The sequence below is a fragment of the Schistocerca cancellata genome, chromosome 6 (assembly GCF_023864275.1).
Source record: "Schistocerca cancellata isolate TAMUIC-IGC-003103 chromosome 6, iqSchCanc2.1, whole genome shotgun sequence".
In the NCBI taxonomy this organism is placed as follows: Eukaryota; Metazoa; Arthropoda; class Insecta; order Orthoptera; family Acrididae; genus Schistocerca; species Schistocerca cancellata.
The window spans coordinates 189,169,404-189,196,460 of NC_064631.1; the positions used below are offsets into that span (position 1 = coordinate 189,169,404).

At 43.9% G+C, this 27,057-nt stretch overlaps 1 protein-coding gene across 1 annotated transcript in view; it reads right to left on the reverse strand.

The window, feature by feature from the left end:
• The window catches only part of LOC126190936 (arrestin domain-containing protein 17), a 166,260-nt gene extending 139,693 nt beyond the window's left edge, over positions 1–26,567 (reverse strand). Inside the window, exon 1 of the mRNA XM_049931580.1 lies at positions 26,386–26,567. Within this exon, the coding sequence (XP_049787537.1) occupies positions 26,386–26,506 (121 nt within the window). The 5' untranslated portion in view covers positions 26,507–26,567. The remainder of the gene's footprint in view (positions 1–26,385) is intronic.
• Positions 26,568–27,057: the final 490 nt, after the last annotated feature.

The window sequence follows — 27,057 nt, forward strand, 5'->3', positions numbered from 1 at the left end:
ACTTTTATCCATCGGCGAATTTCATTTTTTTTTAAAATACGTGAGCATAGAGAGGAACAGTTAGTATGTGCCCGTGTACCATACTGAAGGATGGGCACACATCATTCGAAGTTGCTGCAGCTATTCTCGTCCTATCGTAATCCTCACTACGCTGTACGACATTCTTCTGAACTTGAACAATTACCAAAAAGACACCCTCAAGATTTCAATGCACAATTTTTGCCTGCTCCACGATAAGTACATCAATATCTATATTACGCAAGCCAACTTACGGCGTCTGGCGGAGGGAACTTTGCGCACCACTGTTATTCCCCCTACCCCTTTTCCGGTTCCAGCCACGAAGGGCTTGCGGAGAACTATTGTTGGTAAGACTCCGTATGAACTCCAATCTCTCTAAATTTTACCTTCTTGGTCTTTTCGCAATATGCACGTAGCCAGAAGCAGTATATTGGTTTATTCTTCAACAGAAATGCAAAGTTCTTTTACTGTTTTGTAAGACACAATTGGAAAGGGGCTTTACTGAAGTAAACTTAAAAAAGACCTCCGGCAAATATGTCAGTTCTCAACGCATACGCTAAAAAACTTCCCAAAGCAGCAGCTAAACCCCAGTCGTAATATGCGAGAAACAGATGTTGTTGTTGTGGTCTTCAGTCCCGAGACTGGTTTGGTGCAGCTCTCCATGCTACTCTATCCTGTGCAAGCTGCTTCATCTCCCAGTACCTACTGCAACCTACATCCTTCTGAATCTGCTTAGTGTATTCATCTCTTGGTCGCCCCCTACGAGTTTTACCCTCCACGCTGAACTCCAATACTAAATTGGTGATCCCTTGATGCCTCAGAACATGTCCTACCAACCGATCCCTTCTTCTGACCAAGTTGTGCCACAAACTTCTCTTCTCCCCAATCCTATTCAATACTTCCTCATTAGTTATGTGACCTACCTATCTAATCTTCAGCATTCTTCTGTAGCACCACATTTCGAAAGCTTCTATTCTCTTCTTGTCCAAACTATTTACCGTCCATGTTTCACTTCCATACATGGCTACACTCCATACAAATACTTTCAGAAATGACTTCCTGACACTTAAATCTATACTCGGTGTTAAGAAATTTCTCTTCTTCAGAAACGCTTTCCTTGCCATTGCCAGTCTACATTTTATATCCTCTCTACTTCGACCATCATCAGTTATTTTGCTCCCCAAATAGCAAAACTCCTTTACTACTTTAAGTGTCTCATTTCCTAATCTAATACCCTCAACATCACCCGACTTAATTCGACTACATTCCATTATCCTCGTTTTGCTTTTGTTGATGTTCATCTTATATCCTCCTTTCAAGACACCATCCATTCCGTTCAATTGCTCTTCCAAGTCCTTTGCTGTCTCTGACAGAATTACAATGTCATCGGCGAACCTCAAAGTTTTTATTTCTTCTCCATGGATTTTAATACCTACTCCGAATTTTTCCTTTGTTTCCTTCACTGCTTGCTCAATATACAGATTGAATAACATCGGGGATAGGCTACAACCCTGTCTTACTCCCTTCCCAACCACTGCTCCCCTTTCATGTCCCTCGACTCTTATAACTGCCATCTGGTTTCTGTATAAATTGTAAATAGGCTTTCGCTCCCTGTATTTTACCCCTGCCACCTTTAGAATTCCAGTCAACATTGTCAAAAGCTTTCTCTAAGTCTACAAATGCTAGAAACGTAGGTTTGCCTTTCCTTAATCTTTCTTCTAAGATACGTCGTAAGGTCAGTATCGCCTCACGTGTTCCATTATTTCTACGGAATCCAAACTGAACCTCCCCGAGGTCGGCTTCTACTAGTTTTTCCATTCGTCTGTAAAGAATTCGTGTTAGTATTTTGCAGCTGTGGCTTATTAAACTGATTGTTCGGTAATTTTCACATCTGTCAACACCTGCTTTCTTTGGGATTGGGATTATTATATTCTTCTTGACGTCTGAGGGTATTTCGCCTGTTTCATACATCTTGCTCACCAGATGGTAGAGTTTTGTCAGGACTGGCTCTCCCAAGGCCGTCAGTAGTTCCAATGGAATGTTGTCTACTCCGGGGGCCTTGTTTCGACCTTGGTCTTTCAGTGCTCTGTCAAACTCTTCACGCAGTATCGTATCTCCCATTTCATCTTCATCTACATCCTCTTCCATTTCCACAATATTGTCCTCAAGTACATCGCCCTTGTATAGACCCTCTACGTGGAAATATCTGTAGTATTGGAGCAGTGTTTTGAGCGTACTGCCTGAATCAGATACAGAGGAGTATCTCCATGTAGGTTAAAGGCTTCTGTCGATTGGGTTGTTTGTATAACGTTTTATTGTAGATTTAAACTTCGGTTCGTAATTTCTCTTATTTATGGAATCGGAATTGACATTCGATATCTCTCATTTAACTTTAGCACGTAATGGAAAATTCGGTACGTCTTGGTAATTCCGGGAGAACGAATCTGCACTTACAACATCCCCTCCCCCTCGATATCAAGGATAAGGAGGTATCATTATGAATCTTATACCCTAACAGTGTGGTAACAATAAATCAGAAGCAAGTCGATTTGTTAAGGTACCACAGATAACGTTTAAGACTGTGTTGCAGTCAATCGCCTGTATCTCAAAACTGATATAACGCACATTCGTTGCTTTGGCATAACGGGTTCGATATGTTCTCTAATACAATTCGCCATAAATAACCCATCGCAATTTGATAATAACATCGATAACCTTACCTGTAGTACTCGAAGAAAAAATAGACCTTTCCTATTCGTCGTCAAAGCTGTCAGTTGATCAGAAATATGTTTAATAGGGTTGGAACTTTAATGGTTCAAATGGCTCTGAGCACTATGCGACTCAACTTCTGAGGTCATTAGGCGCCTAGAACTTAGAACTAATTAAATCTAACTAACCTAAGGACATCACACACATCCATGCCCGAGGCAGGATTCGAACCTGCGACCGTAGCGGTCGCTCGGTTCCAGACTGTAGCGCCCAGAACCGCACGGCCACTCCGGCCGGCTTGGAACTTTAATAGTGGTTCAAATGGCTCTGAGCACTATCGGACTTAACATCTGAGGTCGTCAGTCCCCTAGAACTTAGAACTACTTAAACCTAAATAACACATGGACATCACACACATCCATGCCCGAGGCAGGATTCGAACCTGCGACCATAGCGGTCTCCTGGTTCCAGACCGAAGCGCCTAGAACCGCTCGGCCACAACGGCCGGCGCTTTAATAGTGGCAACTATTTATTCACAGCTCGTACAAAATAGATACGTGTTTCAAAGTTTTACTGACCTTCAAAGTAGTCACCAGCATTGTGTATAACCCTTTGCCAGAGATGTGGAAGTCGTTTGGTAACCGTGATAGCGTTACGGAGATGTTTAACAAACTCAAGTGGCAGACTCTGCAAGAGAGGCGCTCTGCATCGCGGTGTAGCTTGCTCGCCAGGTTTCGAGAGGGTACGTTTCTGGATGAGGTATCGAATATATTGCTTCCCCCTACTTATACCTCCGGAGGAGATCACGAATGTAAAATTAGAGAGATTCGAGCGCGCACAGAGGCTTTCAGACAGTCGTTCTTCCCGCGAACCATACGCGACTGGAACAGGAAAGGGAGATAATGACAGTGGCACGTAAAGTGCCCTCCGCCACACACCGTTGGGTGGCTTGCGGAGTATAAATGTAGATGTAGATGTAGATGTAGATGTAGGATACTCTTAGCAGTGCAAGTTGTGTTGACAGTTCCGCGGTCTATTGCACGACGAATTTGTAGCAGTTCTGAAACGTGTGCCGCCGTGAAGCGTATCTTTCAGCTTAGAAATCGAGTTGAACTCACGAGGGCTTAAGTCAGGGGAGTGCAGTAGGTGGTATAGCACTTAGCAGCCCCATCAGTCAAACAAATCAGTAACGTAAATATCTTCATCATGGCTGCCGTATCGCGGTCGCGAAGTGGGGCCGAGGCAGTTTCAGGTTTTTACAGTCTGACGATAGTTTGGGGATTTGTAGTTTTAGCCCGCATCTCGTGGTCGTGCGGTAGCGTTCTCGCTTCCCACGCCCGGGTTCCCGGGTTCGATTCCCGGCGGGGTCAGGGATTTTCTCTGCCTCGTGATGGCTGGGTGTTGTGTGCTGTCCTTAGGTTAGTTAGGTTTAAGTAGTTCTAAGTTCTAGGGGACTTATGACCACAGCAGTTGAGTCCCATAGTGCTCAGAGCCATTTGAACCATTTTTTTGTAGTTTTAGCTTGACGCTGTCCACTATGGAGAAACGGTAGTTATTGTTATCCTGAAGAAGGTTGGGTTATGCCGACTGAAACCTAGGTTAATTTTAGGTAAACGGTGCAACTGAGGCTGTTGGCTATTAAAATTAAAATTAAAAGTAACAGCTTGCACTGTACGTGCAGGTCCTGCAGAAAGTGTCATGACTTCCGTCTCTAAGCTGGTCGTAGGTTGTGTTCCAAATGAACTATTTTGAAGGTCAGTAAAACTATGAAACACGTATCTATTTTGTACGAGCTGCAAATAAATTGTTGCCGCTATTAAAGTTCCAAGTAAATATAGTTTTTTGACCATTTTTTTAGTGACATAAATGTCCGACTGGCAGTGAAACAAGTTTTAAATCTAACTTAAAACCATTTCTTCTAGATAACTCCTAATACGTAGACGAATTTGATTAAAAAAGTAGTAGCCTCTAAAAAAATAAATAATATGCTCATTAACGTTACATTTAGGCCAGTCTGCCATTTAGGAACTTGTAGATGCCCAGCATGTAGTCATATACTGAAACCATCTACACAACACACTTACACCCATGGCCTCAGGTTTCCAAACAGCAGAGAGACGGGCGCCTGGTTTTCCACTAACTGATCCAGAAAGGAGGTCGAGGTTGGAGGGTTTTTTGTGGAAAAAGAAAACAGCTGAGCACGGCGGCTGAGGCCGAGCCGAATGCAGCCGAACGGATCGCTTAATAACGCGCCAAAATGTGGCCAGCGTCGGCCGATGTAGTCAACCCGTGGCGGCTCGCTGAGAATTCGGCGACTGTTGAGGGAGACGGGAACCAGTCGGAAGTGTTGTGGAAATAAAATTTATTTTGTTACAAGTTTCGGGCAGCTACGCCACCGTCAACCGACATTTATTTATTATTTTGTCAAGGTCTCGATGGACATAACACACGCTCCTGCGACATTTGGGCAATATTCCTGTTGTAAAAAAAGCGGTTAGTGAGCGATATTGAAAACGATGCAGTTCGTGTTCTTAAGGCTAGCTTTTCATTTCACAAAGGTAAATGAGATACTGAAAGTAGTAGACGAGTTTTGCTGTTTGAGGAGGAAAATACACTGTCTACATCTACATCTACATCCATACTCCGCAAGCCACCTGACGGTGTGTGGCGGAGGGTACCTCGAGTACCTCTATCGGTTCTCCCTTCTATTCCAGTCTCGTATTGTTCGTGGAAAGAAAGATTTTCGGTATGCCTCTGTGTGGGCTCTAATCTCTCTGATTTTATCCTCATGGTCTCTTCGCGAGATATACATAGGAGGGAGCAATATACTGCTTGACTCCTCGGTGAAGGTATGTTCTCGAAACTTCAACAAAATCCCGTACCGAGCTACTGAGCGTCTCTCGTGCAAAGTCTTCCACTGGAGTTTATCTATCATCTCCGTAACGCTTTCGCGATCACTAAATGATCCTGTAACGAAGCGCGCTGCTCTCCGTTGGATCTTCTCTATCTCTTCTATCAACCCTATCTGTACGGATCCCACACTGGTGAGCAGTATTCAAGCAGAGGGCGATTAAGTGTACTGTAACCTATTTCCTTTGTTTACGGACTGCATTTCCTTAGGATTCTTCCAATGAATCTCAGTCTGGCATCTGCTTTGGTTCAAATGGCTCTGAGCACTATGGGACTTAACTTCTGAGGTCATCAGTCCCCTAGAACTTAGAGCTACTTAAACCTAGCTAACCTAAGGACATCACACACATCCATGCCCGAGGCAGGATTCGAACCTGCGACCGTAGTGGTCGCGCAGTTCCAGACTGTAGCGCCTGGAACCGCTCGGCCACACCGGCCGGCGCATCTGATTTACCGACGATTAATTTTGTATGGTCATTCCATTTTAAATCACTCCTAATGCCTACTCCCAGATAATTTACGGAATTAACTGCTTCCAGTTGCTGACCTGCTATATTGTAGCTAAATGATAAAGGATCTTTCTTTCTATGTATTCGCAGCACATCACACTTTTCTACATTGAGATTCAATTGCCATTCCCTGCACCATGCGTCAATTCGTTGTAGGTCCTCCTGCATTGCAGTACAATGTCCCATTGTTACAACTTCTCGATCATCCGCAAAAAGCCTCAGTGAACTTCCGATGTTATCCACAAGGTCATTTATATACAGGGTAGTTCATTGATACTGACTGGGCCAAATATCTCACAAAACAGGCATCAAACGAAAAAACTACAAAGAACGAAACTCGTCTAGCTTGAAGGGGGAAACCAGATGGCGTTGCCATAGGTCAAACGGATATCAACTGCGTTTTTTAAATAGGAACCCGCATTTTTATTACATATTCGTGTAGTACGCAAAGAAATATGAATGTTTTTGTTGGACCACTTTTTTCGCTTTGTGATAGATGGCGCTGTAATAGTCAGAAACGTATAAGTACGTGGTATCGCGAAACATTCCGCCAGTGCGGACGGTATTTGCAACGAGATACGTTACCAGTGTTAAAATGGACCGTTTACCAATTGTAGAAAAGGTCGATATCGTGTTGACCTATCGCTATTATAATCAAAATGCCCAACGGGCGTGTGCTATGTATGCTGCTCGGTATCCTGGACGACTTCATCCAAGTGTCCGGACCGTTCGGCGCATAGTTACGTTATTTGAGGAAACAGGAAGTGTTCAGCCACATGTGAAATGTCGACCACGACCTGCAACAAATTATGATGCCCAAGTAGGTGTTTAAGCTGCTGTCGCCGCTAATCCGCACATCAGTAGCAGACAAATTGCGCGAGAATCGGGAATCTCAAAAACGTCGGTGTTGAGAATGCTACACCAACATCGACTGCACCCGTACCATATTTCTATGCACCAGGATTTGCATGGCGACAACTTCGAACGTCGTGTCCAATTCTGCCACTGGGCACAAGAGAATTTACGGGACGATGACAGATTTTTTTCACGCGTTCTATTTACCGACGAAGCGTCATTCATCAACAGCGGTAACGTAAACCGGCATAATATGCACTATTGGGCAACGGAAAATCCACGGTGGCTGCGACAAGTGGAACATCAGCGACCCTGGCGGGTTAATGTATGGTGCGGCATTATGGGAGGAAGGATAATTGGCCCCCATTTTATCGATGGCAATCTAAATGGTGCGATGTATGCTGATTTCCTACGTAATGTTACTACAAGATGTTTCACTGCATGATAGAATGGTGAGGTACTTCCAACATGATGGATGTCCGGCACATAGCTCGCGTGCGGTAGAAGTGGTTCACCGGATCTGACGTCCCCGGATTTCTTTCTGTGGGGAATGTTGAAGGATATTTGCTACCGTGATCCACCGACAACGCCTGACAACATGCGTCAGCGCATTGTCAATGCATGTGCAAACATTACGGAAGGCGAAATACTCGCTGTTGAGAGGAATGTCGTTACACGTATTGCCAAATGCATTGAGGTTGACGGACATCATTTTGAGCATTTATTGCATTAATGTGGTATTTACAGGTAATCGCGCTGTAACAGCATGCGTTCTCAGAAATGATAAGTTTACGAAGGTACATGTATCACATTGAAACAACCGAAATAAATGTTCAAACGTACCTACGTTCTGTATTTTAATTTAAAAAACCTACTTGTTACCAACTGTTCGTCTAAAATTGTGAGCCATATGTTTGTGACTATTACAGCGCCATCTATCACAGAGCGAAAAAAGTGGTCCAACTAAAACATTCATATTTCTTTACGTACTACACGAATGTGTAACAAAATTATGGGGTTCCTATTTTAAAAAACGCAGTTGATATCCGTTTGACCTATGGCAGCGCCATCTAGCGGGCCAACCATCGCGCTATCTGGTTTCCCCCTTCAAGCTACACAAGTTTCGTTTTTTTATAGTTTTTTCGTTTGACGCTTATTTCGTGAGATATTTCGCCCGGTCACGATCAATGGACCACCCTGTATATGCGCGCACTGGAATGAAAAGTTTTATGGAAGGAAACCAAAGAGAGGTAATGAAAGAAGTAGAAGATCTGTTGGAGATAAGAGGAAGAAGCCGATGATGCTCGCACAAATGGAAACTCGTGCAGCCGACTGACGTGAGCTGGTATCAGCTGGCAGTCGCACGCGCAGTGCTTCTGTAGTCCGGAGCTGAGCAGTAAACAGGTGCGGCAGCGTCGCCGTATTTGGCTGGGAGCGCAACCGGCAGCGGCGGCAAGTATGGCGGCTGGAGTGACGTCAGCTGTTGTTACCGTACAGCAGGCGGACGGTAATAGCGGATCGGCAGCTGTTTCCTGAAGGAAAACAAGTTCCTCTCACAGAAACAGGGCGGACTCAGAAAAAAACACCAGGTTAAAAATAACTCCCTGTGTTCACATACGACACTTGCTAACTACACACGCTAATACTGTTCCCTTACACTTTCGTGAGGCGTGCTATATCGTAGACTACAAAAGATACGATGTACGGAGTGTCACAGTAAATGTGTGACTGGCTCGATGAGTGTTTGACAAATAGAATCCAGTACGTTACATTGGACGGCGAATGTTGCACAGAAACGAAAGTAGCATCGGGTGCACGCTAAGGAAGCGTAGAATGACCTCTAATGTTTTCCGTGTGCATAACTGGTTTCTCAGAAATCATCAAAAGCACTATACGATGACGATCCTCTTCTACACGGGAAAGTAACATTGTTGGACGACAACTAGCACTTGCAGAGGAACTTGAACAAAATATCCAAAAATGGCTCTGAGCACTATGGGACTCAACATCTTAGGTCGTAAGTCCCCTAGAACTTAGAACTACTTAAACCTAACTAACCTAAGGACATCACACACACCCATGCCCGAGGCAGGATTCGAACCTGCGACCGTAGCAGTCCCGCGGTTCCGGACTGCAGCGCCAGAACCGCTAGACCATCGCGGCCGGCAACAAAATACCCATTCGGTATAAGGATTGGTAGCTTTCTCTAAATGTGAATAAATGTAAAATACTGCCTCTAACAAAGAGAAAGAACGGTGAAGTACACTACTGGCCATTAAAATTGCTTCACCACGAAGATGACGTGCTACAGACGCGAAATTTAACCGACACGAAGAAGATGCTATGATATGCAAATGATTACATTTTCAGAGGATTCACACAAGGTTGGCGCCGGTGCCGACACCTACAACGTGCTGACATTGGGATAGTTTCCAACCGATTCCTCATACACAAACAGCAGTTGACCGGCGTTGCCTGGTGAAACGCTGTTGTGATGCCCCGTGTAAGGAGGAGAAATGCGTACCATCACGTTTCCGACTTTGATAAAGGTCGGATTGTAGCCTATCGCGATTGCGGTTTATCGTATCGCGACATTGCTGCTCGCGTTGGTCGAGATGCAATGACTGTTAGCAGAATATGGAATCGGTGGGTTCAGGAGGGTAATACGGAACGCCGTGCTGGATACCAACGGCCCCGTATCACTAGCAGTCGAGATGACAGGCATCTTATCCGCATGGCTGTAATGGATCGTGCAGTCACGTCTCGATCCCTAAGTCAACAGATGGGGACGTTTGCAAGACAACAACCATCTGCACGAACAGTTCGACGACGTTTGCAGCAGCATGGACTATCAACTCGGAGACTGCGGCTGCGGTTACCCTTGACGCTGCATCACCGACAGGAGTGTCTGCGATGGTGTACTCAACGGCGAACCTGAGTGCGCGAATGGCAAAATGTCATTTTTTCGGATGAATCCACGTTCTGTTTACAGCATCATGATGGTCGCATCCGTGTTTGGGGACATCTCGGTGAACGCACATTGGAAGCGTGTATTCGTCATCGCCATACTGGCGTATCACCCAGCGTGATGGTATGGGGTGCCATTGGTTACATGTCTCGGTCACCACTTGTTCGCATTGACGGCACTTTGAACAATGGACGCTACATTTCAGATGTGTTACGACCCGTGGCTCTACCCTTCATTCGATCCCTGCGAAACCCTACATTTCAGCAGGATAATGCACGACCGCATGTTGCAGGTCTTGTACGGGCCTTTCTGGATACAGAAAATGTTCGACTGCTGCCCTGGCCAGCACATTCTCCAGATCTCCAGATTGAAAATGTCTGGTCAATGGTGGCCGCGCAACTGGCTCGTCACAATACGCCAGTCACTACTTTTGATGGACTGTGATATCGTATTGAAGCTGCATGGGCAGCTGTACCCGTACACGTCATCCAAGCTATGTTTTACTCAATGCCCAGGCGTATGAAGGCCGTTATTACGGCCATAAGTGGTTGTTCTGGGCACTGATTTCTCAGGATCTATGCACCCAAATCGCGTGAAAATGTAATCATGTCAGTTCTAGTATAATATATTTGTCCAATGAATACCCGTTTATCATCTGCATTTCTTCTTGGTGTAGCAATTTTAATGGCCAGTAGCGTATTTGATTACAAGATTAGTGACCAACATATTCGCACCATAGTAAGAATTTGGGGGTAATACTAAGAAGTGATATGAAATGGGACGCTAACGTGAGATCAGTACCTTATGCACTGATACGCTAAAACATTATGACCGTTGGACGCCGCCTGGTGACGTTGGGGGCACGTGTCGCAGAAACAGAAGAATGTAAGCGGAGCAGACACGGACGGAGGATCAACCTACAGAAGATACGGACTGCACATGGGGAAATACATTGAAATAAGCGACTTTGACAAAAGGCAGATTATTATTACGCAGAACCTGTGAACGAGTATCTCGAAGTCGCCGAAGCTGGTCGAATGTTCACGTGCTGCTGTCATGAGGATTTATGGAAAGAGGTAGGAGGACAGCGAAACTGCACTGTGCGCTAAATGGTTGGACGCCCACGACTCTTCACAGATCGTGGGATTCGGAGGCTTGTCTGCTCTGTAAAGTACGATAGATGGGTCATAGATTAATAAACTCTGAAGACATAGTTGTTAAATTCTTTGCTTTTTAAAAAACGCTTTAGACACTGTTGATAGGGAAACCCTATATGTCTTAATCCGGTGAATTTGGAGTTAAAACAAAGTTGGCTAACCTAAACTGAGAATCTCTGACAGATGCAATCTCAAAAGTAATATTTACGGTGAGGTATCTGGATCTTTCAAAATAAATATAGAGTCAGACAGGGACGGGTTATCTACGTTTCTCTTCAACTGTGTCATGGAAAAGTAACTAAACTGAGTGACTTCAAAATATCGCTATTCGCTAGCGAGAAAGAACAAAGGTGTCGCAATAAATTGCCTAGCATTTGCGGATGATTTTGCCATACTTCCTGAAATCCTTCTGGAAGAGACAGCCAACATGACAGGCTTAAGAATCTCTGCAGAGTAAACGAAATTTATGACAAATATAAAATGTGCTCCAAAATATTTAACAACAAATATTGGGCAAACAGAAAAGTTTAAAAAATCAAGTATTTGCGGGAGATAATTCAAGAAAGCGGGTTTGAAAAATATGCTTGAGAGGAAAGGATATACAGGGTGGAAAACGGTGTATGGTATGACTAAAATATCTACAGCAAAAAGTGCTTATTTAAAACACTTAAAGTACTCCAACACAATAGTGCAAGCAGAATGGCCGCGCCGGGTAGACGCGCGGTCTTGGGCGCGTTGCCACGGTTCGCGCGGCTCACCCCGTCGGAAGTTCGATTCCTCCCTCGAGCATGAGTGTGTGTGTGTGTGTGTTGCCCTTAGCGTAAATTAGTTTAAGTAGCCTAGGGACAGATGACCTCAGCAGTTGGTCCCATAGGAACTTACAACACATTTCAAAAAACAGAAGGCTTGTATGATAGCGAATGACTAGTATTATAAGCCTGATAAATTTCAAATGTTAGAGAGAAGAATATTCTGAAAATGCTAGGTTCTTATAAATACGTAGCCTTTTGAAAATTTAAGAACTAATGATGAATTTATCAAAATATATCAGAAACAATAAAGAAGAGGAGAGTATTATATTTTTGACATATTTATGGATTAAATAACAATAGGTTCAGCAAGCATAGGAAAAAGAAATTAACAAGCACCTGCATTGAAGAGGTTAGGAAAGACTTGGAAAGGAATAACGTAAGAGAAGCAGAAGTATTTGAGATACAAATATTTTGGGAACAATGTTCAAAACTGGAAGGATTCCAAGACAGGAGGAAAAAAGAAAACTGGCGCAAAGTGGTCTGAAGACAGGTAAATCAAACAAAGTGAGAGAATGAAGGAATGAAGAAAGGAAAGAACAACAAAAGATTAAGAACTGAAATAGGAACATGGTAAAGGCAAGAAGGAAAGAACTGAGCTCGTTTCATAAGACGAAAATTGTTAGTGGTTGAGCGCAATGGACTAGGTAACTGAGGCCTTCAGACCAGTTGGCCACGGCATCTGGAAGCGGGATGACGTGTTGCTGTCAGAGTGGAGGGGGAGGTGTCGAAACAGCGCTATTACATATGGAGGGCACTGCATCTACATCTACATCTACATTTATACTCCGCAAGCCACCCAACGGTGTGTGGCGGAGGGCACTTTACGTGCCACTGTCATTATCTCCCTTTCCTGTTCCAGTCGCGTATGGTTCGCGGGAAGAACGACTGTCTGAAAGCCTCTGTGCGCGCTCTAATCTCTCTAATTTTACATTCGTGATCTCCTCGGGAGGTATAAGTAGGGGGAAGCAATATATTCGATACATCATCCAGAAACGCACCCTCTCGAAACCTGGCGCGCAAGCTACACCGCGATGCAGAGCGCCTCTCTTGCAGAGTCTGTCACTTGAGTTTGTTAAACATCTCCGTAACGCTATCACGGTTACCAAATAACCCTGTGACGAAACGCGCCGCTCTTCTTTGGATCTTCTCTATCTCCTCCGTCAACCCGATCTGGTACGGATCCCACACTGATGAGCAATACTCAAGTATAGGTCGAACGAGTGTTTTGTAAGCCACCTCCTTTGTTGATGGACTACATTTTCTAAGGACTCTCCCAATGAATCTCAACCTGGTACCCGCCTTACCAACAATTAATTTTATATGATCATTCCACTTCAAATCGTTCCGCACGCATACTCCCAGATATTTTACAGAAGTAACTGCTACCAGTGTTTGTTCCGCTATCATATAATCATACAATAAAGGATCCTTCTTTCTATGTATTCGCAATACATTACATTTGTCTATGTTAAGGGTCAGTTGCCACTCCCTGCACCAAGTGCCTATCCGCTGCAGATCTTCCTGCATTTCGCTACAATTTTCTAATGCTGCAACTTCTCTGTATACTACAGCATCATCCGCGAAAAGCCGCATGGAACTTCCGACACTATCTACTAGGTCATTTATATATATTGTGAAAAGCAATGGTCCCATAACACTCCCCTGTGGCACGCCAGAGGTTACTTTAACGTCTGTAGATGTCTCTCCATTGAGAACAACATGCTGTGTTCTGTTTGCTAAAAACTCTTCAATCCAGCCACACAGCTGGTCTGATATTCCGTAGGCTCTTACTTTGTTTATCAGGCGACAGTGCGGAACTGTATCGAACGCCTTCCGGAAGTCAAGGAAAATGGCATCTACCTGGGAGCCTGTATCTAACATTTTCTGGGTCTCATGAACTAATAAAGCGAGTTGGGTTTCACACGATCGCTGTTTCCGGAATCCATGTTGATTCCTACATAGTAGATTCTGAGTTTCCAAAAACGACATGATACTCGAGCAAAAGACATGTTCTAAAATTCTACAACAGATCGACGTCAGAGAGATAGGTCTATAGTTTTGCGCATCTGCCATCAGTTGTCCTCAACATCCGCGCACAGCTACGCTCTCCAAAACATCCGTGAAGAGGAGTTGGACGTGAATAGGTGATAGATTCATCCAGTACTTTCAGAGTGCATTACTCTTCACCTACAGCGCTCAAGAGGCTGCGGTTTTATGCCAACACTGAATGACAATAGGTAAAGTAGTGTTGGAAATTGTATTTATCTATAAAAGTTTAATTATTACAACAATTTGTCTACGAGTTGAATTCTGAATGCGTGTTTAATTTTCGGCACCACTATCTGGGGCGTCATACGCCTAATAGCAACCAAACTGTGCTAGGCTTAAAGAAAATAATGATTACATAAAACAGTTTTTATTGTTTCCTCAGATATACTGCAAACTATAAGATGTGAGGCAGAATACAATTCTATGAATGTTGGGAGAAGCCTGGCACAATATGAATGATATCAGACGCATGATGCCCCGCTTATGGTACTGAAAACTAAACGTACATTCAAAATTCATCTCGCAAACGAATTGTTATAGTAATCACATACTTTCGTAGAGAAATAAATGCAATTTCTAGCTACGCTTCACGCAATGTCATCCAGTGTTGAAATAAAACAGTTACAGATTGAGAGTAATGCAATGTGAAAGTATGGCAAGTTCAATTCGTGCTCGCCAGAGGGTATTTTCTATTCTTTCGTGCGATAATACTGGAACTAATGTATGTACTGCTATGAGGGTAGAAAATGAGAAATCTATCATATTAAAGAGATGCCGAGGAGTAAGATAGGGCTGTATTTTCTCGCCAGTGCTTTTTAATGTTTATTCGGACTATCTTCAAAGAAGTCCTTGAAAACGTCGAGGAACGAATCGTCCGGAATGGAGGAAAAGTGAACCATGTCGGCTACTCTGATGATACAGCAATATTTAACTGACAGCTTGAATAGCCTTCAACATCTTGTATCCCGAATAACGAAAGTAATGAGCGTTATGGCCTAAAAACATGAGAAAACAAAAGTAATAGTCATCAGCAAGAGAGATATACCAAACTGTCATATAAACATTAATGGTACTAAGCAAGTACACAGATACGCACTTCTGGAAACTAACAACGAATGGGATAACTCATACGAAATTCAAGTTCGTATTGAGAAAACCAGAGCTGCGTTTTGTGAATCGGCTGATGTGTTCAGGACCCTTGGCCTCCGAAGCAAAATTAAGATTTCTCGTTACTACATATTCCCTATCCTTTTCAACACAGCTGAAATTTCGATTTTGACCGAGACGACAAGCAAACGACTTGAGGCATTTGAGATATGGATGTACTGGAGATGGCTAAAAGAGTGCTACGGGCAGAAAAAATTACTAATAACGACATTCTCCGCAAAATAGACAGAGTAAAGGAACTCCTAAATACAGTAAAATACAGAAAACTGCAGTACTTTGGCCACGAAATTAAGAATGGAAATAGGTATAAACTGCTTCGGAACTTTCTTCAGGGGAAGATATCTGTTATCATTTTAGAGCACAAAGCACCTTGTCTTCACACACGAGCCAGTAACCTTTTGGAAGAAGCAAAGGTGATATAGCTATGGTGGTCACCAACATCTGGAACGGATAGGCACTAGAAGAAGAAGATATGTTAATCAGTCTTCCCGTCCCATCGATATGTGCGTTTTCCTGTTGTCATCTGTCCAATTTTAAACGATTGGAGAAAATAGAACCATTTCTATGAATATCAAGAGCTCAGATGGTAACCCAGTTCTAAGCAAAGAAGGGAAAGCAGAAAGGTGGAAGGAGTATATAGAGGGTCTATACAAGGGCGGTGTTCTTGAGGACAATATTATGGAAATGGAAGAGGATGTAGATGAAGATGAAATGGGAGATACGATACTGCGTGAAGAATTTGACAGAGCACTGAAAGACCTAAGTCGAAAGAAGACCCCAAGAATAGACAACATTCCATTAGAACTACTGACAGCTTTGGGAGAGCCAGTCCTGACAAATCTCTACCATCTGGTGAGCAAAATGTATGAGACAGGCGAAATACCCTCAGACTTCAAGAAGAATATAATAATCCCAATCCCAAAGAAAGCAGGTGTTGACAGATGTGAAAATTACCGAACTATCAGTTTAATAAGCCACGGCTGCAAAATACTAACGCGAATTCTTTACAGACGAATGGAAAACTGGTAGAAGCCGACCTCGGGGAGGATCAGTTTGGATTCCGTAGAAATATTGAAACATGTGAGGCAAAACTGACCTTAGACTTATCTTAGAAGAAAGATTAAGGAAAGGCAAACCTACGCTTCTAGCATTTGTAGACTTAGAGAAAGCTTTTGACAATGTTGACTGGAATACTCTCTTTCAAATTCTAAAGGTGGCAGGGGTAAAATAAAGGGAGCGAAAGGCTATTTACAAAAAAAAAAAAAAAATGGTTCAAATGGCTCTGAGCACTATGGGACTCAACTGCTGTGGTCATAAGTCCCCTAGAACTTAGAACTACTTAAACCTAACTAACCTAAGGACATCACACACATCCATGCCCGAGGCAGGATTCGAACCTGCGATCGTAGCGGTCGCGCGGGTCCAGACTGTAGCGCCTAGAACCGCTCGGCCACCCCAGCCGGTTCCACCACGTAGTCACTTACGCAAGAGCTCAAGATGGGCCGAGTCTCTAAATGTGGGTCTTATTTGTTCCACGACAGCGGAAGGAAGATGAGTGTGGTCATTGTGATCATAAGGCTCATTTTTCTCTTGGGCTTTTCGGAATTTGCACCAGCTTGTCTCTCCTTTGGGGCATAGTCCGTGTCCAGACGTGTCTCCGTTGGTAGCTGTCAAACGAAAAAATTCTGCCCAGACCGCTGCCTTCATGTCCTTTAGAGTTTTTGTAGCATTCCTTCTTATAGCTACGCCATAATATAGTTGTATTTGATTTATAGCCTCACCAGTAAGGCACCCACGACCGCGGATGGTTTTTCCGTCGGAAAGTTTTGTTTTCCCAAGTTTCTGTTTCAATTTCCTGAGGCGACTACCCATCCGCTTGTGGACGTGACCGCAACATTCCAATTTCTCAATTGAGAAGTCGGGACCATATAGCTTGGCCTCACAAACCTTAGGGCAAGAAGCACTGTCGCCGTCTCCCAAATAATACTTGTACCGCACTCCGTCATTTCGGCAGCGATTCTTGGAACATTTGCACAACAACTTTTACCTCCATTCTTACTTACTCCAGACTAGTTAGCTAGGCAATCAGCATCATGGCTGTTGGTCCTTTTATTTTCGCATCTGCAATACTTGGATAAAATTCTAACATCAATTACCTTACCTGTGTTTTCTGCTACTGCTGCTACAATTCCATTGAGTGAAGTGTGGCCCCTACGTTGCCCCGATCCGAAAAATATTGCTGTCAAGTCTCTATTACCATCATTTTCACCGACAATTTTTTCAACAGCAGCCTTCATACCCTCTTCACAGACCTCTTTTGCTGCATCTCGAAGCATCTTATTGTAATATTTGAAAGCTGGCGGAGTCGGCAAGTTCATGACACTGCAGAAAGTTTTCGCCGCTTCTTCACCTTTTCCAATACATCGGAATGCGTAGGTTAATCGAACATTCACTTCTGACTGTTTAGAGTCTGGTAAGCATGGAGATTTAGTAGTGGACACTTCAAAAGAACAGTCACTGCACTTTCTTACTATCGGTACTTGTAAGCCTAGCCTGGATCCAGTAGAGATGGTAAGGGATCCCTTACATTTTACGCACATCGCAGTTTGGCTAACTAGGCTACCTAAACTGTTGATATTAACAATGTCATAGCAACCTTCTTCTTTTCCATATATCTCATATTTAGCCAAGTTACAAGTAAGCTTCTTAGAAGAAGCATTAGCAGCTTCAGTACTAGTACTAGGCCTTGGGTCACCTTCGCAATGAACTTCCACTTCAGGTTCACCACGATGCAAAAACTGCTTTTTGTTACATCTCCCCCACTGAACTCACGCTTCCTTTTCTTGTTTTGTATTCGCGGCATTTCTACATAATATAAACTTATTTGCTAAGAACTAAACACTGAAATACGAATATCGTAAACAAACTTCACTTTCAATCACCACAAACAAAGAACTGAAAAGAACAAAGTAGACTTGGCCACTGTTTCAATGTTTCGATACAGTGTATCGATACGTGAAACTGTTTCAGTGTTTCGGAACGGCTGTGGGTCACTGTTTCGAAACAATGGTGTTTCATTCAGCCCCTGTCTCGGATAACCGCACCAGATTCGATCTCGAGGCAGACACAGAAACTGTATCGTTGTTTCAAAATAAGTCCGTTTCAGTCCACCTGCGCTTGGAACGGACTAATTGTATCGAAACAGTGATGTTTCATTCCGCTCTGTGTCGTACGAGATTCGGGCTCGGTACAGATACTAAAACACAACATAACACTTCGTGAAACACTTTCAAGAGTGTCGAAATCTTTTTGACAAGCAATCGAATGAAGCTTAAGATATACGAAAATAAAGCTTCGTTTCTAGCTGACTGTCCTATTACGAAATGGCGTAACATCTGCTTTATAAACACAAACCAAACAATAAAACAACGCATACTATTCACATTCAAAATAATAAATATGTGAAAATCATTCGATTAAATTACACTTTTTTTATAACGTACGCTTCTCTTTTCATGTACAGTAATCATATTAAGAAACGCAAGTAAGCCTACAACATTTTGAATAAAAGAAGGCGTAGAGTGACAGTTATTAGACATATACATAAATTTGATCTAGGTATAATTGCAAGCAATCTGTTTGACATACCACTGATAGTGTAATGGTGAACGGGAAGGGCTGGTTAGCATGGTGACTTTATAGTAACGGTTCGAAACACCTTGAAAGATAAAATTTTTTTCTGTTATATTTTGTTATTTATTTGAATTATTTGGCGTTATTTGTGAGTCTATAGTCACTGTGCCTATTATCCACAATGATTCCCTTTGTGTGCATGGAAATTAGCAGGATGGGTATATTACCCATACTAACGGAATGTGGGAATCCCAGTAGCAAATCCGTTGTTTCTGCAGTTTGCTCCTACCTCTACTTCCGTTCATGGTGGTAATTCTGTCTTCAGCTATGGCTGTCCTCAGCCAACTGAAAAGTGTGAAAGTCACACAACACGAAAGCAGCGCATTTGCTGCAGGAAATACGAAACTGCCAAGACGCCCAAGTGATAGTTTCATACTTTCTGCGAAATGATCAGCGCTCTCGCACCTCATTTGTGTTTATATGGACATACTTATACAGTAGACATTCAAGATGATAAAATGTGTAGGTTTATTAGATTACAAAACACAAACTGTTTCACTGTTTCGAAACAGCGTATCGAAACATTACATTGTACTGTTTCATTTGTTCCGAAACAGTTAAGTGTTTCTGTTTGCCCATCTCTAGAACAAAGTAAACTCGCAGCTGTTTTCATCATTGTTGCCAACCGTATTTCATCAGTATTACCAACTAAGCTTTCAAACAGCTGTACTATAACAAGTAGTCACTAGCGAGTAAAAAGAAGGCTGAGTTCATGAAAAGTGTGCGTTGCAGGGTTTTACTAAAAAGCAACAAAAACCACTCAACATAAATTAATAAATTTGATATCAATTTAAACCCAAATATATGTGTAACAAAAAAGTGCAAAAATAAAAATCAAAAATTTTTAACGAAACAACCATCCGACTCCCCTTAAGCGATTTAGGGAAATCACGGAAAAACTAAATCAGGATGGCCGGACGCGGGCTTGAACCATCATCCTCCCGAATGCAAGTCCAAGGTCTAACCACTGCGCCACCTCGCTCGGTGCTGGTCGGTGCTGCTGTATTTTAATTACTTCATTGAAACTACACATTTCCTCTTCGATGTCGAGTAAGGAAAGACCATAGAACACATTAACCTCCAGATTGGGATGTAGATGGGGCAGTAAAATGAAAACGAAGCAGATGGAAAAAAGGTAAGTAAACTGTTTATTATTTCAAAAGTGATGGCCTTAACTGTTAATACATTTATCCCACTGTGAGGCAGGACGGTCAATGCGTTCATGGAACAATGTTTGCGAGTGGCTACGGGAACCGTGGTAATGTGCCCGCCCACACTTTGCCAAAATGGTTTCGACTACGCTGCAGAAGTTTTGATGGGAAGCCCTTACACATCCTATCTCTCCCAATGCGATTTCCACATTTTTGAGGCCACGAAGAAAGACAACCGTTGCCCTCGATTTGCTTCAGAAGAAGAGACGCACCCCTGTCTGTAATCATGGTTCCGTTGGCAAACGCAAACGTTTTCCCATGAAGACACCAACTGTCTTGTCTCACAGTGAGACAAATGTATTAACAGTTACGTCGATCACTTTTGAAATAATAAACAGTTAACTTATTTTTTTTCCATCTGCCTCGTTTCCATCTCACTGGCCCTTATATTACAAGCACTGTATGTGTTGATACATATATACATATTGCTTTAAGCAGATGTTCAGCATTTCCACAAATACACTCCTGGAAATTGAAATAAGAACACCGTGAATTCATTGTCCCAGGAAGGGGAAACTTTATTGACACATTCCTGGAGTCAGATACATCACATGATCACACTGACAGAACCACAGGCACATAGACACAGGCAACAGAGCATGCACAATGTCGGCACTAGTACAGTGTATATCCACCTTTCGCAGCAATGCAGGCTGCTATTCTCCCATGGAGACGATCGTAGAGATGCTGGATGTAGTCCTGTGGAACGGGTTGCCATGCCATTTCCACCTGGCGCCTCAGTTGGACCAGCGTTCGTGCTGGACGTGCAGACCGCGTGAGACAACGCTTCATCCAGTCCCAAACATGCTCAATGGGGGACAGATCCGGAGATCTTGCTGGCCAGGGTAGTTGACTTACACCTTCTAGAGCACGTTGGGTGGCACGGGATACATGCGGACGTGCATTGTCCTGTTGGAACAGCAAGTTCCCTTGCCGGTCTAGGAATGGTAGAACGATGGGTTCGATGACGGTTTGGATGTACCGTGCACTATTCAGTGTCCCCTCGACGATCACCAGTGGTGTACGGCCAGTGTAGGAGATCGCTCCCCACACCATGATGCCGGGTGTTGGCCCTGTGTGCCTCGGTCGTATGCAGTCCTGATTGTGGCGCTCACCTGCACGGCGCCAAACACGCATACGACCATCATTGGCACCAAGGCAGAAGCGACTCTCATCGCTGAAGACGACACGTCTCCATTCGTCCCTCCATTCACGCCTGTCGCGACACCACTGGAGGCGGGCTGCACGATGTTGGGGCGTGAGCGGAAGACGGCCTAACGGTGTGCGGGACCGTAGCCCAGCTTCATGGAGACGGTTGCGAATGGTCCTCGCCGATACCCCAGGAGCAACAGTGTCCCTAATTTGCTGGGAAGTGGCGGTGCGGTCCCCTACGGCACTGCGTAGGATCCTACGGTCTTGGCGTGCATCCGTGCGTCGCTGCGGTCCGGTCCCAGGTCGACGGGCACGTGCACCTTCCGCCGACCACTGGCGACAACATCGATGTACTGTGGAGACCTCACGCCCCACGTGTTATGCAATTCGGCGGTACGTCCACCCGGCCTCCCGCATGCCCACTATACGCCCTCGCTCAAAGTCTGTCAACTGCACATACGGTTCACGTCCACGCTGTCGCGGCATGCTACCAGTGTTAAAGACTGCGATGGAGCTCCGTATGCCACGGCAAACTGGCTGACACTGACGGCGGCGGTGCACAAATGCTGCGCAGCTAGCGCCATTCGACGGCCAACACCGCGGTTCCTGGTGTGTCCGCTGTGCCGTGCGTGTGATCATTGCTTGTACAGCCCTCTCGCAGTGTCCGGAGCAAGTATGGTGGGTCTGACACACCGGTGTCAATGTGTTCTTTTTTCCATTTCCAGGAGTGTAATACGTCATTTATGAGTGTGAATCTGCTGGTTATAGCTCGCTGTTACCCAGTGTTGCTTCCACAGCGACTTGTATGTCTGATATCCAGACAAGTTAATCTCTACACACCGACTGTACACAAACGCAATTTTTTTTATAGATAACTGACATTAAGAGACGGTACAAAAACAATTTTTATTAGTTTTACCCGCTGCGGCTTGGGTACTTCCCATGTACGAAGGGCCGCGCGGGATTAGCCATGCGGTCTGAGGCGCTGCAGTCATGGACTGTGCGGCTGGTCCCGGCGGAGGTTCGAGTCCTCCCTCGGGCATGGGTTTGTGTGTGTGTTTGTTCTTAGGATAATTTAGGTTAAGTAGTGTGTAAGCTTAGCGACTGATGACCTTAGAGGTCAAGTCCCATAAGACTTCACACACATTTGAACATTTTGAACATGTACGAAGGTTTCAGAGAAGCACTGGGCGTCTTTGTTCGAATGTCTGCCATTAAAGAGTAACATTTTGCTCGATTTATGTTACTCTTTCCCCGCGACTGAAGCAAGCGTGTGTGTATGTACTTTTCTCCCTGTGTACGCTCCAAGACTTCAGCCTGACAGGCATCTATACCGTCCCCAGTGAAACACTAAGAAAAGACTTAAAAGCCGTATTTATAAAGAAGGGACATTTAAAAATTGAATAATCAGTGGACACTAGCCGCTCAGGCGAACATGTATTTTTCTCATGTATCCGTATTATAATAATTTCTCTGTGTAAGTTCGAGGGCAAAGAAATATAAAGATGCACTCGAAACAAAATTATCTAAAGAGACGACAAGATGCGCTCTTTTGTTAATTCTTTAGTCGTCTTCACTTCTTCTCTTGTCTTGGTTGCGTGTAGACGGACATCTTGAAAGTGCTGGCAAATGTAAGCATACTTGTACTAATTAAGCAGATAATATATTGATTTAATATTATTGTTCACTTCTAATTTGTAAGAGGTGATCCCGATTTCATGTCCGCCTTCCTTGAATTAACCTACATTCGAGTAATTTACAGTGCAACACTCGCAGCGGCCGACGCAGCCAACGACGCCATTACGTGGCGATATTAACTTATAAAAATTAGCGGAAGCGAAAAACTCGCCCGCTATTAACACAATATACATTTTCCTCCACAGCCGCCCGACGCTGCAGAAAATACGTAGCTTTAAGATTCTTATTTTCAGTACAACAGCCGAGAGCCAGAGCCAGGACTCCGACTACAATGCAATGGTTAACGGAGGTAAGAAAAATTACTCTGGCGTGTCTGTGGGCCGCAATTGTAATTAATCACTAAAGATCTTTTTGCTTTAAAGTGAACTGACTAGCCGAGGAAATTAATATGAAAAGTTTATTCCATTGTTCAACTTCTATGTTCATGTTTCAAGATTCACCGAGTCTTACAGTCATTAACGTAACAAATAATTTCCACTGAAGATTAATATTGTTAAAAAAAAGACAACTTCACAAAAGCATTTAATTGTGAATCAAAATTGAATGAAATATCATTTTGATTATGGCCCACCACATAAGTCGGCAACAATCAACATTACCAAACAATTCGTGTAGTAAATAATAAATTGCGACGGCCGACGGACGCGAGACATCCCACACACTTGAGAAATATTCCTCTCTGAATCATTCGAGTTGCTTATAACTAGTGTTCCTTAAACGAAATGCGTTTTCCTTGTATGCCACCAGTGAACCAAAAATCTGCCATCCCCTTTTATCCCCGACTGAACCTATGGACCGTTCCGCTTCACATTCACGTTCATTTTTTTTAATGACGTCACGCCCACCTTTAGCCTTAACTGTTTGCTTTACGTTACTTAAGTCTCAGCTTTTGTGCCATTTTCAAGCATCTACAAACAAGTTAAACGACACTATTTTTTTTTCTTCCACGTTTCCGTACGGCGTTACCAAACCAGATTTGTGCCATCGAAAGTGCGTTAAAAGTCTATTTCTCTTCTATTCGGTACTGAGCGAGGCATTTTTCTGCGTTGGGTGCCCACTACCGATCACGCTTCATCTTCGAGACACTGCCTTGCACGAGGTAATATTGTAAACCTCCAATCGTCTTCTACAGTTCGGTAACGCGACACAACAGAACTAGCGACAGCGCTATCTACAAAAAAACTTGTATCTGACAATCGTAGTAGCGGCCCGCCAACAATGGACAAAATATTAACCTCGTCGAAATGCTTGCATTACCACTAAGCATACAGAAATAATAACTTCACGAAACGTAACAATGCAATAGCCTCCGACTGTGTAGGATCACAGCGTCACAACCGGAGTCTTCACGCCATGGTATTACCTGACGATAGGAATGTCTGGCAACACCAAGTGAAGCTATCACGTACACCCACTGGCGATGCAGCGAGTGTCTGGCTCGATAGAATTCTGTGAAACAGTCTGTTTCAAAACATTTGGACAGCCCGCGACGCAAGCCTCTTCAAGTACAAAAGCAACATACCAGGTCGATGTCGAGGAAGGGCGGTACGAATGGTGACTACCTCGTTTCAGTGACTTAGAGACTGACAGAATCGCCTATCTGGCCGACAGTCGATAAAAGATAGCTAACTTTCCTAACAATATTTATAATTAATGTAAGAATGTCTTTCAGGCCCGCTTCATGTTGCGGCAAAAGAGGCAGTGGAGGTTAGTTTATACTAATAACATCTCGCTCAGAAGAGTATAAATAATCTTTCTTCCCATGTCAAATCCGTGGAACATGTCCTGTCGTGAATGGATAGTGAAGAGGCCTTAATATGTGGCAGGGTAGAAAGCACCTCCGCCAGGCAGTTTATAGAAATTTCCAGTGTACTGATGGGAACATAGACGTTGTCTTCTGACAATAGCTGTCGTCATCGGTAGTTGTCCAGTGTCCGCCTGGCACCCCTACGCACCCCTTTTCGGTGGGAATGGTGGCAGCCCTAGACTAAAGATGCATGATGACCACGCACGTCCTCGCCTCCGTCGTGTTAAGGTTTGAAATCACCCTCTTCTTAAGTTACGTAGCGGGCGGCAAAATGTCGAGCTTCTGTCATTATGCACTAAGCGAAATGGAGCCACCAGTCCCAGTTTTCCTCATTTATGGTTGAAAACAAGCATTCATTTTAACAATTGAACGACATTTATTAGTATTAGACATGTAGTACTAGAGTTAACCTGATGTCTGCGAAATTGCCAACATTAGCGCGATGGCTATCGTCTTTACATTTAGCCAGGTAAAAGGGTAACGAACAGTTAGAAACATTGTGTTGACAGTTGTTTCTTTTTACAAACGACAATATTACAGTTCTTCGACGAATTCTTGTCTTTCTTGCACCGTGAGTCATTCAGTTCGCTGCTTCCACGGAAGTAGAAGACGAAATATCACCTTTTCGAAGGAACCATCTACTTTTTTGGCGATTTCCCAACGATACTTATGAAATGTTTTATTATGCTTTTATTCGAAAGGACATCCATTTCCATTCATAATATCCGGTTTTTGTACTAAATAAGCGTTTATGTTTCATGGCGTTTGCTTTATCCAGATCAAGATAAGAAGCATAATAAATTAGAAAACTTTGGTTACAGAGGAAATTATAGCGCATTACATATAAACACTGTACCGCAGAGGAGTTCCGCTTTATGCACGACACCTCTGCGATTTTGTTTTACCCGAACATGTAAGAGCACTTTTTTGTTTATTTTCCTTCTGCAAAATTGTTAATGTTAGTCTTCAAAGGCAACTTTCGGTACTTGATATGTATATTTGTAAAATGAGCGATTGTGAAATAAAAAATTCGAAAGTAAACAAACCCGCTGGAGATAGCACAAAAAGTGGTGAAACATGTCTGGGTGAAACAAAATCGCAAAGGTCCCTTCCATAAGGCGGAATTCCTCTCCAATTTTCTTAGCAAACACGGAAACAAGAAGAACTGTGTCTTAACATCTTCGTCATTCATCGAATTTTATATGTGAGAATCAACATACATCTTAAGGTTAAAACAATATGTTCGTCAATTTTTTCGTATTTTTAAAACATCACTTCGGTCCAAATAAACGCTGCACAGTATTTCACTTCTACAGTAAAGAAACCTTTTCTGAAAATAACTAGATAAATCTAACAGTATTCCAGAAGTCGTCTGCAAATGAATGCCTGCACTAGTCAGCTGATCGAGATGTTCGTTTCCACATAGCGTCATGTGAGGGCTTGTATCATCTACGCCGGTCTCGTAAGGTCCCAGCACGGCTGACGAATGCCGTGTTAGTACTATTCGCGCAGTACAAGCCGGCACGGGGCGCGGTGGTCGATGGGAGTGACCGTATACGGCAGAATCCCTTACGGCCGCTCTCGTCACCCACCGAGCCCAGCACTGGCGGGCTTGGACCGCGCAATGGTACCGTGTAGTGGAGTAGGCAGCCGCCTGCGCTTTGACTCACCCAGAGCAGGTGTCTCATCTTCCAGTTCCATGAGCACGCGCCCCGACAGGAACTGGCCGGGGAAGTAGAGTAGGTTCGTGTTGTCGAACAGGATGAGGAACTTAAGCAGCTTCCGCGACATGGCGGCGCCGCACTCTTACGCACACCGCAAGGCAAACTGTTCCGATCCGCGCTGCACGACCTACAGCTGCAGACTGAAGCTGCGGCCGGCGCGACACGAGCGCGCCCTTGCGCCACCTAGCGGCGCGCTCTCGTACTAAGGCGACCTCCTCCTCCTTCTCCTCCTCCTCCCCCTCCGCCCTTCCCAGCATCTCTCTCGCTCTCTCTCTCTCTCTCTCTCTCTGTATGTGTGTGTGTGTGTGTGTGTGTGTGTGTAGGCATCACTTTTTACTCTACTGGCGTATATGTTACACTCACAGGCGGAGTGTTGAAAAACTAGCAAGTGTGAATCTACGCTGAGGTGACGAAAGTCATTGCATACCTCCTAACATGGTATCGGACCACCTGTTGCTCGGCGTAGTTCAGCAACTCGTCGTGGCATGGACTCAAGTCGTTGGAAGTCCATTGCAGAAGTATTGAGCCATACTGCCTCTACAGCAGTCCGTAATTGCGAAAGTGTTGCTGGTGCAGGATTTTGCGTACGAACTGATCCCGCGATTTTGTCCCATAAGT